The sequence below is a fragment of the Seriola dumerili genome, unplaced genomic scaffold (genome assembly GCF_002260705.1).
Source record: "Seriola dumerili isolate Sdu_G_001 unplaced genomic scaffold, Sdu_1.0 BDQW01000167.1, whole genome shotgun sequence".
NCBI classification, from domain to species: domain Eukaryota; kingdom Metazoa; phylum Chordata; class Actinopteri; order Carangiformes; family Carangidae; genus Seriola; species Seriola dumerili.
The window spans coordinates 205,000-219,337 of NW_019174422.1; the positions used below are offsets into that span (position 1 = coordinate 205,000).

The 14,338-nt window shown below is 41.2% G+C and overlaps 1 protein-coding gene across 1 annotated transcript in view; it reads right to left on the reverse strand.

The window, feature by feature from the left end:
• Positions 1–214: 214 nt before the first annotated feature.
• sorcs2 (sortilin related VPS10 domain containing receptor 2) overlaps positions 215–14,338 on the reverse strand; it is a 334,331-nt gene continuing 320,207 nt past the window's right edge. Inside the window, 13 exon segments of the mRNA XM_022752257.1 lie at positions 215–473; positions 1,384–1,486; positions 1,826–1,873; positions 1,985–2,081; positions 2,218–2,340; positions 3,305–3,417; positions 4,119–4,242; positions 5,345–5,478; positions 6,146–6,332; positions 6,451–6,622; positions 7,683–7,802; positions 7,963–8,096; positions 8,181–8,301. Of these exon segments, the coding sequence (XP_022607978.1) occupies positions 215–473; positions 1,384–1,486; positions 1,826–1,873; positions 1,985–2,081; positions 2,218–2,340; positions 3,305–3,417; positions 4,119–4,242; positions 5,345–5,478; positions 6,146–6,332; positions 6,451–6,622; positions 7,683–7,802; positions 7,963–8,096; positions 8,181–8,301 (1,735 nt within the window).

Here is a 14,338-nt window from a genome sequence, read left to right on the forward strand (position 1 = left end):
CTTAAGCATTATGGCAAATAATAACTATAATACATACAACTAGTTGTGAAATGATTTTACTGTATCTGCAAATACAAGGGATGACCACACGGTTTTGTAGGTAAAAGTAAAGAATTCAAAATGAGGCTTTTAGTGTACCAGTGATAAGGATGAAAAAGGGGAAGTCCTCCAGTACCTTGGTGTGTGTTAGCTGCTGGTGTTAGTGGCTTGGTTTTTAGTAGCAGTGGTTAGTGGTAGTCCTTATAAGGGAACAGAAGGCGGGGCTACCTCCTGCGTTACCTAGAGTCTGCGAGTCCAGGTCGTCGTCAATGAACTCCTCGCCTTGGATGATGTGCTGGGTGTCCTCACTGTGATTGACGGGGCTGGTCATCTCCTGCTCCTTCTCGTTGTGCATCTGGGCGTAGACGTTGCGGTTGCCTGGAAGCTTCCTGTAAAACAGCGGGGGATAGGCATCCTCAGTCCTAAGCCAAGGACTGTGGGATTTGTTGTTCTCATAAGATGAGTCTGTAGTTTTGAGCTGCATATTTCAGTTCAAGTGACTTTTTGGTGAATGTTTGTGCTAAGGGCCGTGAGGAGGTGCTGCTTATTGACAGGTCACTGACATGGAAACAAAGCATGCAGGTGTCTCACACAGGGAATCTGCTGTGAATTGTCATGCAGGACATTAGGGTTGTGCAATATGACTCTATACATTGTGAAATGATGTCAACAATGACTACTGTGTGTCAATACTGCAAATCAACCAACTACTGGTGATACTGATTTTTACAACCAGACCTTTGGTCTACACTAGAATTAGCAAATATAAAACACACTGAACTATGACACTGAAGCCTGTTGCCGTGAGCATTTAGCTTAAAGCCCCCTTCTTTGTAAGCACAGCCTCAGCCTCGGAGAAGCTAGCATGGCTGTAGACTCTATCTATATGGCTTCTAAATTCAATTGAGAAAGTTATATACTGTATTAAAACTGCGATATAAAATATAAAACACCACGACAGACATTCCCTCGTCTACAAGCTGCATATTCATTCTTTTCATTCGTTCATTTGTTGTTTTCAGCTGATTGCTGATGCTTTCAGGCTCAACTGTGAACATGGTGTATGTTTTCTTTTTGCTTTGAGGATGTAACTTTAAAAGTGAATAAATTAGGGATCAAATATGATAGTTTTTACATAATAAATTTGAAGTTACAATATCTCCAGAAAATACTCAGACTTATAGGACAACATATAATTGTCACTGAATCATCTTGGGGCCTAAAGAAGTGAGTCATACACAAGAAAAAACGTCTCCTTTCATCATCATCAGTGATGGACAATTGATAAAGTGTAGTTTGATCCCAGGCCTGACTGACATGTTGCAGCTCTTTAACACGACTCACCTCTTGAACTTGAAGAGAATGAAGGAGCCGGTGGCGATGATGCTGATGAGGAAAATGACTGCTAGAGCCCAAACACCTGGACCATCGGCTGCTCCGTGGTAACCTGATGATGAATCACACAAATATACAGATGAAGAATGATTTATTGTTTGCACAATCTGAGTAGAAGCTTCAGAAGACGTGCAATTAAGTATAAAAAACAGAAGAAGATATCAAGACAAAATCTGCAGGAAGGGAGAAAGAGATAAAGCCTGTCAAAAGCACCCATCAAAATCCAACTCATTTAAAGTTTTAAATGAAGCACAGCACAGACGCCAGGCGCAGACTGGATAATCTGTTGATTTGTTAGGAAACCAGGAAAGGAAATGGCGTTGAAATCAAAGAATGTTGAGATTATGTTCATTCATACAGAAAGCTGCAGGTGTATGGGTCATGAACGCACCAGTCTCTGCTGCTGCAGCTGTTGAGTCATTAGCAATTACACCTAGCCCTTGAAAATAAATCAATAACATGCAATTATCATTAAAAAAAAAAAACACCAACAATTGTAGTTTTAAAAGCAGACTAAATGGGAAGTAATGCACATGGCGTCTAAATATACCTCCGTTTGGGTCGGCTAGCATCACCAGCACTTGTAGACCTCGCACCACGAAGCTGACGTTGTTGTCGTTGAAGGCCTGCATGATGGCTTGAATATGCTGTGGATGAGAAAATGTTAAATTAACAAAAACACTTTAATTAATAAGCAAAGCATGTGTTTGTGTCTGCAAAATGTGTCCTTTATAGGGTGAAAATTCATTTACTGGATGTGGTTCTGTGTCTTTGTGTGTGTACCTTATCTACAAACATGCTCTTCTTGGCCGGTTTGCTGTCCAGTGGGAGAACATACAGGTCTGCAGCGGTGGGCAGGCCCGGCTTCACCACTGTAACCAGGGACTCCTGAGGGACACCTGTGACCTAAGGTCAGATGGTTACAGGTCAGTCACATCTTAAAGCTTCACTAATCAATATTTTTGTTAACAAAAATGTAAATAATACAAAAACATAAAAACTTACTCACACATTCACATCACTACGAGTCTTCCCTTACGGAAATAGCACATTTGAAATTCAATATAGGCTATTACATGTGATTTCACATGTGAAATGTTTCAGTTCAAGTTGTAATTTAACAAGTGAATCAATTAAGTTTCATGTTAAGTTTCATGTTAAGTACAGGTCGTCAAAGGTTTCACACTGTTTAACACATTACACCACGAAAATGTTCCAAAACCAGACGTTTCCCATGTTTCACGTGTGATTTTAACATGTTTTCAAATGTTACATTTCACATGTGCAAAAATGACATTTACATGTGGGCACGTTATTTTTGCACATATGAAATTCATCTGGTTTTTCTGTAAAGGATTTGATATATCTCTACTTTCTACAATAATTACTTCCTGTTTTTAATTCCTTTTTTTGTGTCTTCACGTGAGACCCATTGTAGACATATATTAGATGTATTTCCTCTACTAGTTGAATGCTTACTTAAATGTTCTGTAAACAAGATTTTAAACAATAATGTAGCAGCAAACAACTACTTTCTATGTAAAGATACAGTGGGGTGATTGTTTTGCCGGTGGATTGTCAAAACATCTGAAAATAATTATAATAATTAATAAAGTTTTTATTTTTAATATATTTCTATTTCTATAATTTATTTTTATATTTAGCACTTTATTCAGCTGGGCTTCCTGCTGTGTGTTTGGGCTTCTGAACACCTCGCTGACTGAGAATGTGAAGGAGGTGGGACTGTGGCGTAACGGAGGCCAGAGGTGTAACGGGAACTCGGTCTGGGGCGACATCTAGTGGCAGTGACGAGCGTCTACAGAACCTTCAATGAAAGCCGACAGGCTGTGTAACAGTCATACCATCCTACCTTAGCGAGTATGTTGGTGACGACGTGTCCGATGTCCTCCCTCCACTCTGGGATGTTGGGGTTGAAGTGGTCCAGGTTCCTGCTGAAGCTCAGGGGGATGACCTGGAAGTTATCTGGGATTGGACAGAACAAGGGAGAAGTAATCAATCACCACACTTATTATCCAAGAAGGAAACTGAGTGATAATAAGCCACAAATATTGCAGATTGAGTGTTTAAGACTGAACAGCAAATAGACATACAGAATATATGTACACTGTATATGTATGTAACTGCAATCAAAATCATTTTCAACCTCAGTGGCGTGTGCTGATTCAAACAGTCACTACACGATCGCTCTCTTCAGAAACAAACACCGGCAGCTCATAAATAAAACACGTACAATCTGTTTATGAAAACAAACCTGACATAACTAACCCTGTGACACACTCACTTACCAAAAACAGCAGCTGAGATCATCCTATAGTTTCAGGCAACAGTGGAAAAATGTCAGCCGGCAGATTTGCCCCAGTTGTGTCAGAATGAGTCACAGAACCAGGAATAGCTGTTAACTCTCTTAACTCTGACCATGAGATGCATCTGAGAGCTCTGGAAAAAACTAGTTAAGATCTTATTGTCCAATTACTGTTCTCCAGGTGAGGAATGAACTTTCACGCTCAAAAAACATGAAAGCTTCAAGTTAAGAGTGTTCTTTTAGTTAAAGGAGAATGCTGTGATTTTATATCCTGGGTCCTATTTTCCTTTGTTTCTGTCTGTGAATGATTCATAGAGACAAAACCTCCACCGCGAGCTTGATTAAAGTTTCATTGTGTTACCGTAGACTTGGACAGTGCTGGTATCCTGCACCATGGATCGGCCATTGGAAGCCTGGACGGTGACTGAAATCTCTCCTGTCTCCGGGAAGCGGGTCAGAAGGCTGTTCTCCAGGGTCAGTGTGGGCTGTGTGAGAGTCACGACAGGTTGGCTGTTAGTTACATCAACTTTTCTGGAAACACAAATCAGCTTCCTTAGCAACATGAACAAATTAGGCTTAAAGTTTCAAGCCTAATGGTCAGAAAGAATTGTGACCACGTCTGGCAGTAATGTCATGGGGTCACTGCTGCCAGGTGAAAGGTTAAACCACTGGAGGTCAGCAAGAACAAGATTTCATTGGGCTTTAATTTGCTCTTTAAATCTACAATAATCCAATTAGTTTATTATAAAAATGATCAAATGCACTGCGTCATGTGAAACGTGCTGCTGATTCCTCAGAGAGTTACATCTGAATCAGCAGTTTGCCTCCTTTTAGCCTATTCTAGCTGATTGTTTTGGTTTTTGTGCTCACAACTTGTTTCCTGCTGCTGTTGTCAGTGAAGAGCTGTGCTAAATCCCATTTTTTATAGTTTTTTTATAGCATGTGATTCCACTTGCTGTAATCGCCATGATTTTATGTTCATGTATCTGTGTGGATTTATTGGCCAGTTCATGAGAGATGTGCCCGAGGTGCGTTGCCGAGCAGCAGCAGCACAGTGTGAAAATGTTGCGCAATAATGTCCATATGTACAACGTGTGGACATATATGCGCACTGTGATTTGTAGAAATGTTGGTGAGAAGAGTTACGAGTGGGTCACTGTTCTTTTCAAGCGCTGAAATGCTCAAATAATGGCATATTGGACGTCTTAAAGCTAGCTAGTTAGCCTGTGCTAAAATATCTTGCTGAGCACGGGTTACACAAACAGCAGACAGTGAACTCATCGGTGAATGTAGGGGAAACATTCAGCAGCTAAAGGGCCAGATACTTTTCTCTGAAGTTGATGGAGACCAGAACTGAGCTAGTGTGTGAATGATAATGGTGCTCTTTCTCCAAATGTGTTAATATACAACAGACATGTTTTCCATACCAACTTTACTAGATGATAATATGCCAGTGCTGTGTTTACAGCTTGTGCTGCCGCTCCCTGGTGGCTAATAGTCAATTAAGAGATCCAGAAATTTAAAAATGCAATATAAAAAATCTATTTCGATGTTACCAAATGTATGATTGAATGAAGGTGAAGTTACCTGCAGGTTGTCTCCTATCCACCAGTACAGGACAGTCAGGTTTGCCTCAGTGGGAAGAACTATGGCGGTCAGATTGACCTCATTGTTTCTCCCAGCGATGGGAACCACCTCCAGGTGCACTTCTTGTAGAGGAGCTGTAAGAGAAGAAAGGGATGATTGAGACGATTACACAGCAAACATGATTAATTCTGAATGAGCTTAAAATTACAGGTCGAATTTGTATCAGTGAAATCAATTTTTCATACAAGTGCTTCAAATAAAGACGCACAATGTTTGAGGATAAACCGCATCTAATCTTGACAAAACAAAAAGGATGACAGCACCGTCTCCTACAGTCTCCCTCATCAGTTTAAACTCCTGCAACCGAACTAGTACATTAAGTTTTAAAGCTGCACAAATACAAAGAAGTTTTTATCAAAGTGAAAGACAAAATAAAATAAAATATCCACCGACGTAGACATGAGAGACTTTCCCAGTATGATAAAATTTCAAGCGTCAGACATGATAACTGGGAGGAAATAATTTGTTTCTGGGAAGTGAAAAGTGAGAAGTTATCTCTGACAGCAGGGGGTGAGTGTTTGAGAAAGCGAGACACACCGACTGCAGAAGTTGTTTTCATCATCTCTTTCTCCACCAGACAATAAAAGAAATCCAGGTCATGCTGACAGGCTGCGTCATTTCTGTGTCGTGAGAACTGCTTGGAAATAAAACCTTCACTACCTCCCAAAAAGAACAAGATTCCAGAGGCTGTCAAAGCGCAGAGTTATATAGAAAAACGAGGTGACAGTCCGGGGATCCGACCTGTGACCTGGATGTACATGGTGGCCTCGTCGTGCCCCGCCATGTTCTCCGCCTTCACCGTGACCTTGTAAACGCCCGGGTTTTCATAGCGATGCTGGATGGGTTCATCTGTCACCGTCAGGTTCTGGTAAATGGCCCGAACCCCGTCACCAAGGTCCACCTGGTACTTGGTGCTGCTGGTGTCGCCCTGGTGAGAGAGAGAGAGAGAGAGAGAGAGAGAGAGAGAGAGAGGGAATGATGACTTCCGGCACATTCAGACCGAGCGAAGGAAGGAGGAACCGACGGGACAATAACTTTCATCCTACCTGTTCCTGGTGGACAATAAAAGTGATGTCATCACCAGGCGCCACGGCCAACATCTGCCCTTTGATGCCGACCCGTAGTCCTCTAGGGGGCAGCAGGGGGCAGCTGTGCTGTTTGGCGCTCTGCTGCTTGTTCAGCCCCCCTTCACACGCGTTAGATATCACCTTCCTGTAGCTGAAAGACAGGAATGACAGTAATGAGTATGGAGGTGTATGTTGAGTCTTTACAAGAGTCTCTCTAATCTCTCTAATTATATCAAACTGGCTGCCATTAATCTCGGGGTAATATTTGACGCTAACCTAACATCAAACATGTGGTTCAGTCTAGTTTTTACCAGCTCAGGATCATTTCTAAAATCACATCATTTGTGTCAACCGCTGACCTAAAAAAAATTATTTGTGTATGTATCTATTCTCGGCCTGATTATTGTGACGCACTTTATCCAGGTATAGGCCAAGGCCTCCATCCACCGTCTTCAGCCGGTACAAAATGCTGCTGCTCGTCTTATTTCTGGGGCAAACAGGTGCAATCACCTGACTCCGGTGCTCGCCTCCCTTCACCGGCTCCACGTTAGATTTCGGATTGATTTTGAAATTTTATTGTCAACTTTTAGGGCTTTAAATGGCTTTGCACCCAATTCCATCTCTGATTTATCGACACTGCTGGTCACCACAAGGTCAAGGTTTGTGACGAAGGGTGACCGGGTGTTTGCTATCAGAGCCCCCGCACTCTGGAGCGCTCTCCTGCTTGAAATCAGAGGCATGTCTTTTCTCAGCCTTTGATCATGTCTGATACGTGTTTTATTTAGATTGTTTTCTCCCTAATTATTGTCTTTACATATTTTATTGACTGTCTTCACTTACTGTCGGATCCTTTTGCATGATGTTGATGTATGACATGTTTTTATTTATGCTGCTTTACTCTTTTACGACGCTCAGGTTCTTTGACCTTTTCTTTTATCTGATTTTATTTTTTCGTGAAGCGCTTTGTAACTTTGTTAAGAAAAGTGCTATATGAATAAAAGTTGTTATTATTATTTTGGTTTCTTTCTGAGGGTGAGATGAGAGGATTGATATCAATTCCAATTTCATATCTGTGCATTATGAAAGTGCATTATAGCCAGGAGGTAATTACCTTAGCTTAGCATAAAGCCTGGAAGCTGCTACCCTGTCTGAAGTTAAAAAAATGATGTGACCGCACATATGTGTGTGTGTGTGTGTGGACATGTGCAGACCCAGTGGTGGACTCGTAGGTTTGTCTCAGATGGCAGTCTTCAGGTGGTGAGTCTGGATCATGCCAGAAGTCAGCGAAGCAGCGATCGCCCTCCGTGTGGGACCGCTCAAAACCGTAGTCACTACACACACACACACACACACACACACAATTTATATATGATTTCATGCAGTTTGCTCGTCTGATTCGTGCATTATTTTCTGCTACAATGATCCACTTTCCCCTCTGCGCCAGTGAAGTTAAAAACGTGCCAAGGCTTTCTATAATTCTTTAGGTCTCACCAAGTGAAGTCTTTCTCTGTGCATTGACAGGGTTTGACGGTGAGAGCGGAGGTGTAGCTCTTTCCTTTGATGCAGAACGCTGTGTCCTTTCTCTTCCTGAAACTCCGCTCCTGGCCCATAATGCACTTCTCTCCCTGAGAGTAGACAGGGGGACGTGAGAATTGATTTTCAGATATAAGCAGGAAGTGTGTGTGTGTGTGTATATGTCTATACATTACCTGCAGGTCTGTGAGCTGCCAGGAGTCGTAATCAGACTCAGTGCACTGATGGGGGAAAGACTGCCTGAAGTCCACTTTGACCAGCTCCCAATCTGACCTGTAGCTGATGTGGCCAAACACACTGTAAAAACACACACACACACACACACACACACACACACACACACACACACACACACACACACACACCAACAACACACACACACACACACACACACACACACACACCGTAGACACAAAATGAACACAAGTTAATATATTCCCTCACATGTAGCTGGGTCATCTCATCTGAAGGTGTAAAGGTGTGTTCAGACAGAAAGTGATTGACCGCTGGACACTTGTTGATGTTTATTCACCGTATGTTAGATGTACTGTAGGTTTTTTTTCAGATTCCTTTAATATGGTACAATAATGTACAACATACAGTATATATGTCTTTACTTAAACTTGAAAATCATTGAGGGTAAAGCCCTCATTTACAATGATGTCCAGTAGATGAAAATATAGTTAAAAAAGAACATCAATCAAAACAAACATATGAATACAATATAATAAATAATGTACTGACAAGAATCAATTCAAGTGGGTACAAACAGAAATTAAAAGGTCAGAGATTAAGAATCTAAAATGACCAAGAGGAACCAACAAATTCATTTTTAAAGAGCTTTGTAGTGAGTTCAGGTGGACGGTGCAAAAAAGCCAAAAGCAGTTCTTCCAAGCTCAGTATGAACTCCAGGACCATGGAGCGTCAGCCGGTCATTAGTCCTGGTCTAATGTGATCCAAACTAACATTGATGCAAGATATGATGGCAGTTTTTCAATAAGGGCTTTGTACATAAACAAATGCATGTGGCAATCACACCTCTGGGTGAGAGGAAAGACGAATGATGAGCCTTTTGCAGCTGAAGCTTGTACAGGATGTCACCATTATCTAAAACTGATTAAAAAAAAGTTGCCTCAACGAGAGTTTTTCTACACTGCAACAGGAAGCAGGATTTATTCCTAAAGAAAAGACAATCTTTCGCCTTAATCTATTCACCAGACTTGATACATGACTCTTAAAGGATAACTTCTCATCAATCCAGATGTCAGGATATTTGTATAGTGGCACCTTTATTGATTATTCGAATCAATATGTGTTTACTATCTCATGCTATTACAAACTGTTTTCTAATCTATATTCTTGGTCCCCGTTCTCATCAGATACATCACAAAGGCTTCGATCCAGTCTTAACTCTCCCGTTCAATATGATCAGCGGGATGCTAATCTGTGCATTTGAGTTATGACACATAACGAAAAAACATTCATGTTACACAACTGGATAACCTATTTTAAATTGCAAATCAAAAACCCTCCTTTTCCCACAGATTCTGTTTGCCATCCTCCCTTCATTAACCCTGTACTAGCCCACAGCTGGCTTCCTCTGACATCCAAGTCATGAAGGCAATTATATCATGTAGCCATTGCAACCTCCAACATGGTGATAATCTTTACTAAACTGCCTTGCTGTATTAAATATGGACTGTAACTCCACTGGGAGCTTAAATAAACTCTTCATTAGGTAGTAAAGCCTTGAAAAATGACTCCCAGAGCGACAGTTCCGCCTTCTCTCCACTAGATGGTGATGTTTTACAGTGCAACACAGGTGATGAATACCATCCCCATCCCTGAACTCTGTCTCTTCTTTGTGTGGAAAAGACAACTGATTTGTGTTGTGAGAGAATTATTGAAGCAGACTGATGTGACGCATGTCAGCAACACTGACATATGTTGCTGTGCTGGTAGCGGCCTGTGTTCACCTTGTTGAACTACATGGTGAGTACGACCTAAAGGGAAGTGATGGATGTCTTGACTGTGGACTCATATGCTGTTAGTCCACCTTCATGTGGGGCTCTGTGTTCATTAGACTTCTATGTATGTATATGTAAAAGAGTAATACTTCCCCCACTGGAGAGGACTTCCTAGGGGGTCCTAGGGTCAAAATTAACTATGGGCCTCTACTGACCCCCTAGAGGGCATACTACCAAACAGATTTTCGATGGATCAAATTACTAGTCACCACAGAGTGAAGCTATGTCACTGACCCTAAGTAGTTTCTACCCATGCAGATAGTTTTGTATGATGAGGTTTTGCTTTGCACCTTAAGGAATACAGTAGTCCCTGTGAAAATTGGTATTGGCCAAAGTAACTGGACACTGGGTCTCATAGATTTGTTCTGAAGTAGAAGTGATTTAAGAGAACGTGGACTCAAATTTTCTTGTAGTTTAAATTTCCTCTTAGGTATGAATGAAAGTTCATGAGTGATCCAGACCTGTCATACAAGCCAGATACAGGTTGTCCGTCTGTCAGTGGTTAGCTCACAGCGAAAAGGTTCTGGGATTTGCCTGAGGTTTGTGTTTATCAAAAGTGATAATATAGTGAGCGTATAAGCATATGATTCCAATGGTTTGGACAATATGGAACCGGTTCTCGATTTGTGGAGTTTACATGTTCTCCCTGTACTTGTGTGGGTTCTCTTCGGGTACTACGACTTCCTCCCACAATTCAAAGACATGCAGGGTAACTAGTGACTCTAAATTGCCCGTGAGCGTGGATGGTTGTTTGTCTCTACGTGTCAACCCTGGGATGGACTAGCGACCTGGACAGGGTGTACCCCACCCTCGCCCAATGTCAACTGGGATTGGCATCCTCCCCCCCTGCGACCCTATAAGGATAAGCCCTATGGATAATGAATGGTTGAATGGATGGATGGACATACGCTTAGTGCAAAATTAATATTCTGCTCATTGTCATGGTCTGGCAATTTACTGAGAGGTTTAGTGTTAGTCAAGTTTCCATCCAAATGTACTTTAATCAAATTCCCAGAACATTGGTAAAAGAAAATGCTAATTAATGTGCATTTCCATCCACTGCCGTTGTGAGTATGTGGCATTGGTGCTAATTCTACACTCCATTGCAGAACAAGGTGATGTAATTACGGGAAAAGTTCAAGTTCAAAACAAGGGAGAGCCATGTAGAATACATGATAGCATTTATCTTTGTTTATCTTTGTAGAGGAAAACTACAATCTTGCACAGTCATGGCCAAAATGATTAAGACCCCTGAATTTCAAGTACGTAATTCTGAATATGTTCAGACATAAATGTAAATGAATGAATTTTGTATAACCAGAATATTTTACTAAAAAGTCCAAAGTTACCGGACAAAACAAAAAAAAACTAACTTGTATAACAGTGAAATAATAAAAAACACAAAATGTACCCCAGACACAAGTATTGCCCCCTTTACTATTATTTGCCTGCAAAACCTTTGGTAACAATTACAGCTTCTAAACGCTTCTTGTAGCCAACACCTGTCTGCAGGTAGGTTCTGCCACTCTTCCGGCGCTATGATTTCAAGCTCCTTTTTGCGATGGCACATTCCAGCTCTCTCAAACGGTTTTCAGTGGGATTTAGGTCAGGATTCATTGCTTTTCCCTTTCAACCAATTCTTTTGTGCTGCTGGATGTGAGCGTCGGGTCGTTGTCCTGCGAAATAGAGACCGAAATAGCTTTGCTTCAAATCTAGTTTTCTGACATTGGGTAACACATTTTCGCTCTAAAATGCCTCTGTAATCTTCAGATTTCATCATTCCTTTTGATACATTCGACGCCTGGAGTATCAGAGGCAGTAAAGCAGCCCCACAGCATGAGAGAACCTCCACTGTGTTTTAGTGTAGGTAGGATGGTCTTTTCACGAAGGGCTTTATTTTGTTGCCTATAAACAAACTGATGCATTGCATTCACAAAGAACTCTACTTCGGTTTCATCTGTCCACAGAGCATCATCCCAGAAAGACTAGCTTTCAATAGTGGTGCCCTCTTTGACCTTTGCCCACTGAGCATCGAGTGCGGCGCATGGTATGGGCTGAAACCACCACTCCAGATTGCTCCAGGTTGGTCTGAAGCTCTTTAGATTCGTGTTTGATGTTTTTTCCCCACAGTGCGCACCGACCTTTGCAGACTCCTCTCATTGAATTTTAAAATTGTCCAAACCATCAGAATTGTACACCATAGAGCTAATCAATGCCTCTGACTGGCTTGTTTTTCTATATTATCACTTTTGATAAACGCTCGTCATGCGTCAACACACGGCTGCGTGCGCATGAAGCATGAAACTATGTGGGAATAGTCCAGACAATATATGGGTTCACATCTTTTTAAAACAAGACAATGATCATCTGGTCTCTCAGCGAAGGTTTAGTTACAGCTTTAGACTAATGTAAGATGGATTGACAATGAGTATTAATCAAATCATGAATTTAAAAATTTGAATAGCTGGTCATACTCACCTTAGCTCTGGCTGTACAGTCTAAACATAAGTCAGGTGTGACTGTGTGTCAAAAACCTGCGTAGGCTACTTTTTCACACAGAAAACTGATGGAGGAATCACGAATGGAACTGATAAAAAACCGGATTGATAAGAACAATCCATTATGGCATTGGTGTCAATAAAATCTTATCACTTCAAATCTTAGCATTTGTGATGCTCGCAGACGGCTCTCGTCTTCGCCATTGTGAAAAAACAAACAGGAAACAATCAGCACCATTGGTTAATTCAGGCCATGTCAACACTGAGAATGAAGCACAGGAGAGTCTTATTTGTTTATGTTTGTTTTAAATTTGATTTATATTAATCAAATGGGGCCAATAATTGTGACCAGCATACATTTTATGTCTGTATTTTTTATTTCACTCTGTGAAAACTTTTCATTGTTGTTTAATAACTTTGGACATTTTATTAAATATTCTGGTTATACAAATTGGTTTGTGTGTGTGTGTGTGTGTGTGTGTGTGTGTGTGTGTGTGTCTGAAGACTAATGTTGAGTGAGTCAGAGTGTTAAAGTATGCGACCGTCTGTCTGTGTGTGTATTAGTGAGACCATTTCTTTGCCCTTCTCGGGGGATTACAGTGGGGGAGCTGGTCTTATCTCTGAGCCAAGGCCTGGAGTCTGAGATAATGTGACAAGTCTCACTCCAGATAACTTAGTGATAGAGAGATTGGGAAAAGAGAGAGGGGAGAGACGGAGGCTTAAAAGATGTGAACTCTCGATGCCTCCCTCAAGTTTGGGTCTGAAGCTGCTGACAGCTGGGATTTTGTGCCAATATTCAATATTCTTCATTTTGACCATTTTCATCACAAAGAATCGACAAGATTGAGGTTTGTGCTTCAACAAGAGTAAACTATAGGACAAACACATCTGATTAAGTTCAAGACAACAATAACAAGAACACTATAATTCTACTGCAACAGGCCTGTGAGGCTCCTGATGACACACCAGAAATTAAATCTTCTGAGAAACACACATTTTGAACTGAAAAGGGCCGTTACAAGACATCTGAAACTCGGATGTCTTAAAAGTTTCTGTAAATTTGATTTTAAACAATAATACAGCGGTAAGCAACTAGTTTCAATGTAAAGATATAGTGGAGAAATGGTGCCCTGAGCAAACGATAACATCATGCTGGTCAAGTTTTAAAGTGTCCAAACTGGCTCTTAAGCGATACTTAAAGAAAATGCTAACTCTAACTTGAACTCTATCTGCCTATCTTAGCTTTAGCTGAACTTCTTTGCATTTTTGCAAAGAAAACAGATGGTGAATGAGGAATGATTACAACAGCCAATAACTCTTTTGCGTTCATATGGGCATGTGAGTATTGTATTACAATACACTTTAATATAGTAACCTTCGAACTGTTACATTGGATGATAACATACTTTCTGCATAGTATGTAACATTGAAAATTGCAAGTCATCGTCCTGCCTTCCAGGCTCTTTCTGCTACGTTTGAATACATCACCCCGCTAATAAGAGGAGGCACCCTCCCTTAGTGTTGCCCCCATGACTTTGTGGACCTCCTCGGGTGATAAACCCTTGAGACCGACGTAGCAGATGACCGCACGAAAGTCTGTTCCCAGACAGTGCTGACTTAGAAATACCGCCAAATAAGTTCAAACCTTCTGCACAGTAGCTGTTGAACTAAATGTGCATGTAATGAGCAATTATTAGCAGTCATATAAATACCTTGTGTTGGTCTACTGATCAAATTTGTAATCAGTCTAACAACCTGATGTCTGAGGTAAGTCCGGCTGCCTTTAGTGCCACCAAACTGGGTTGCTGT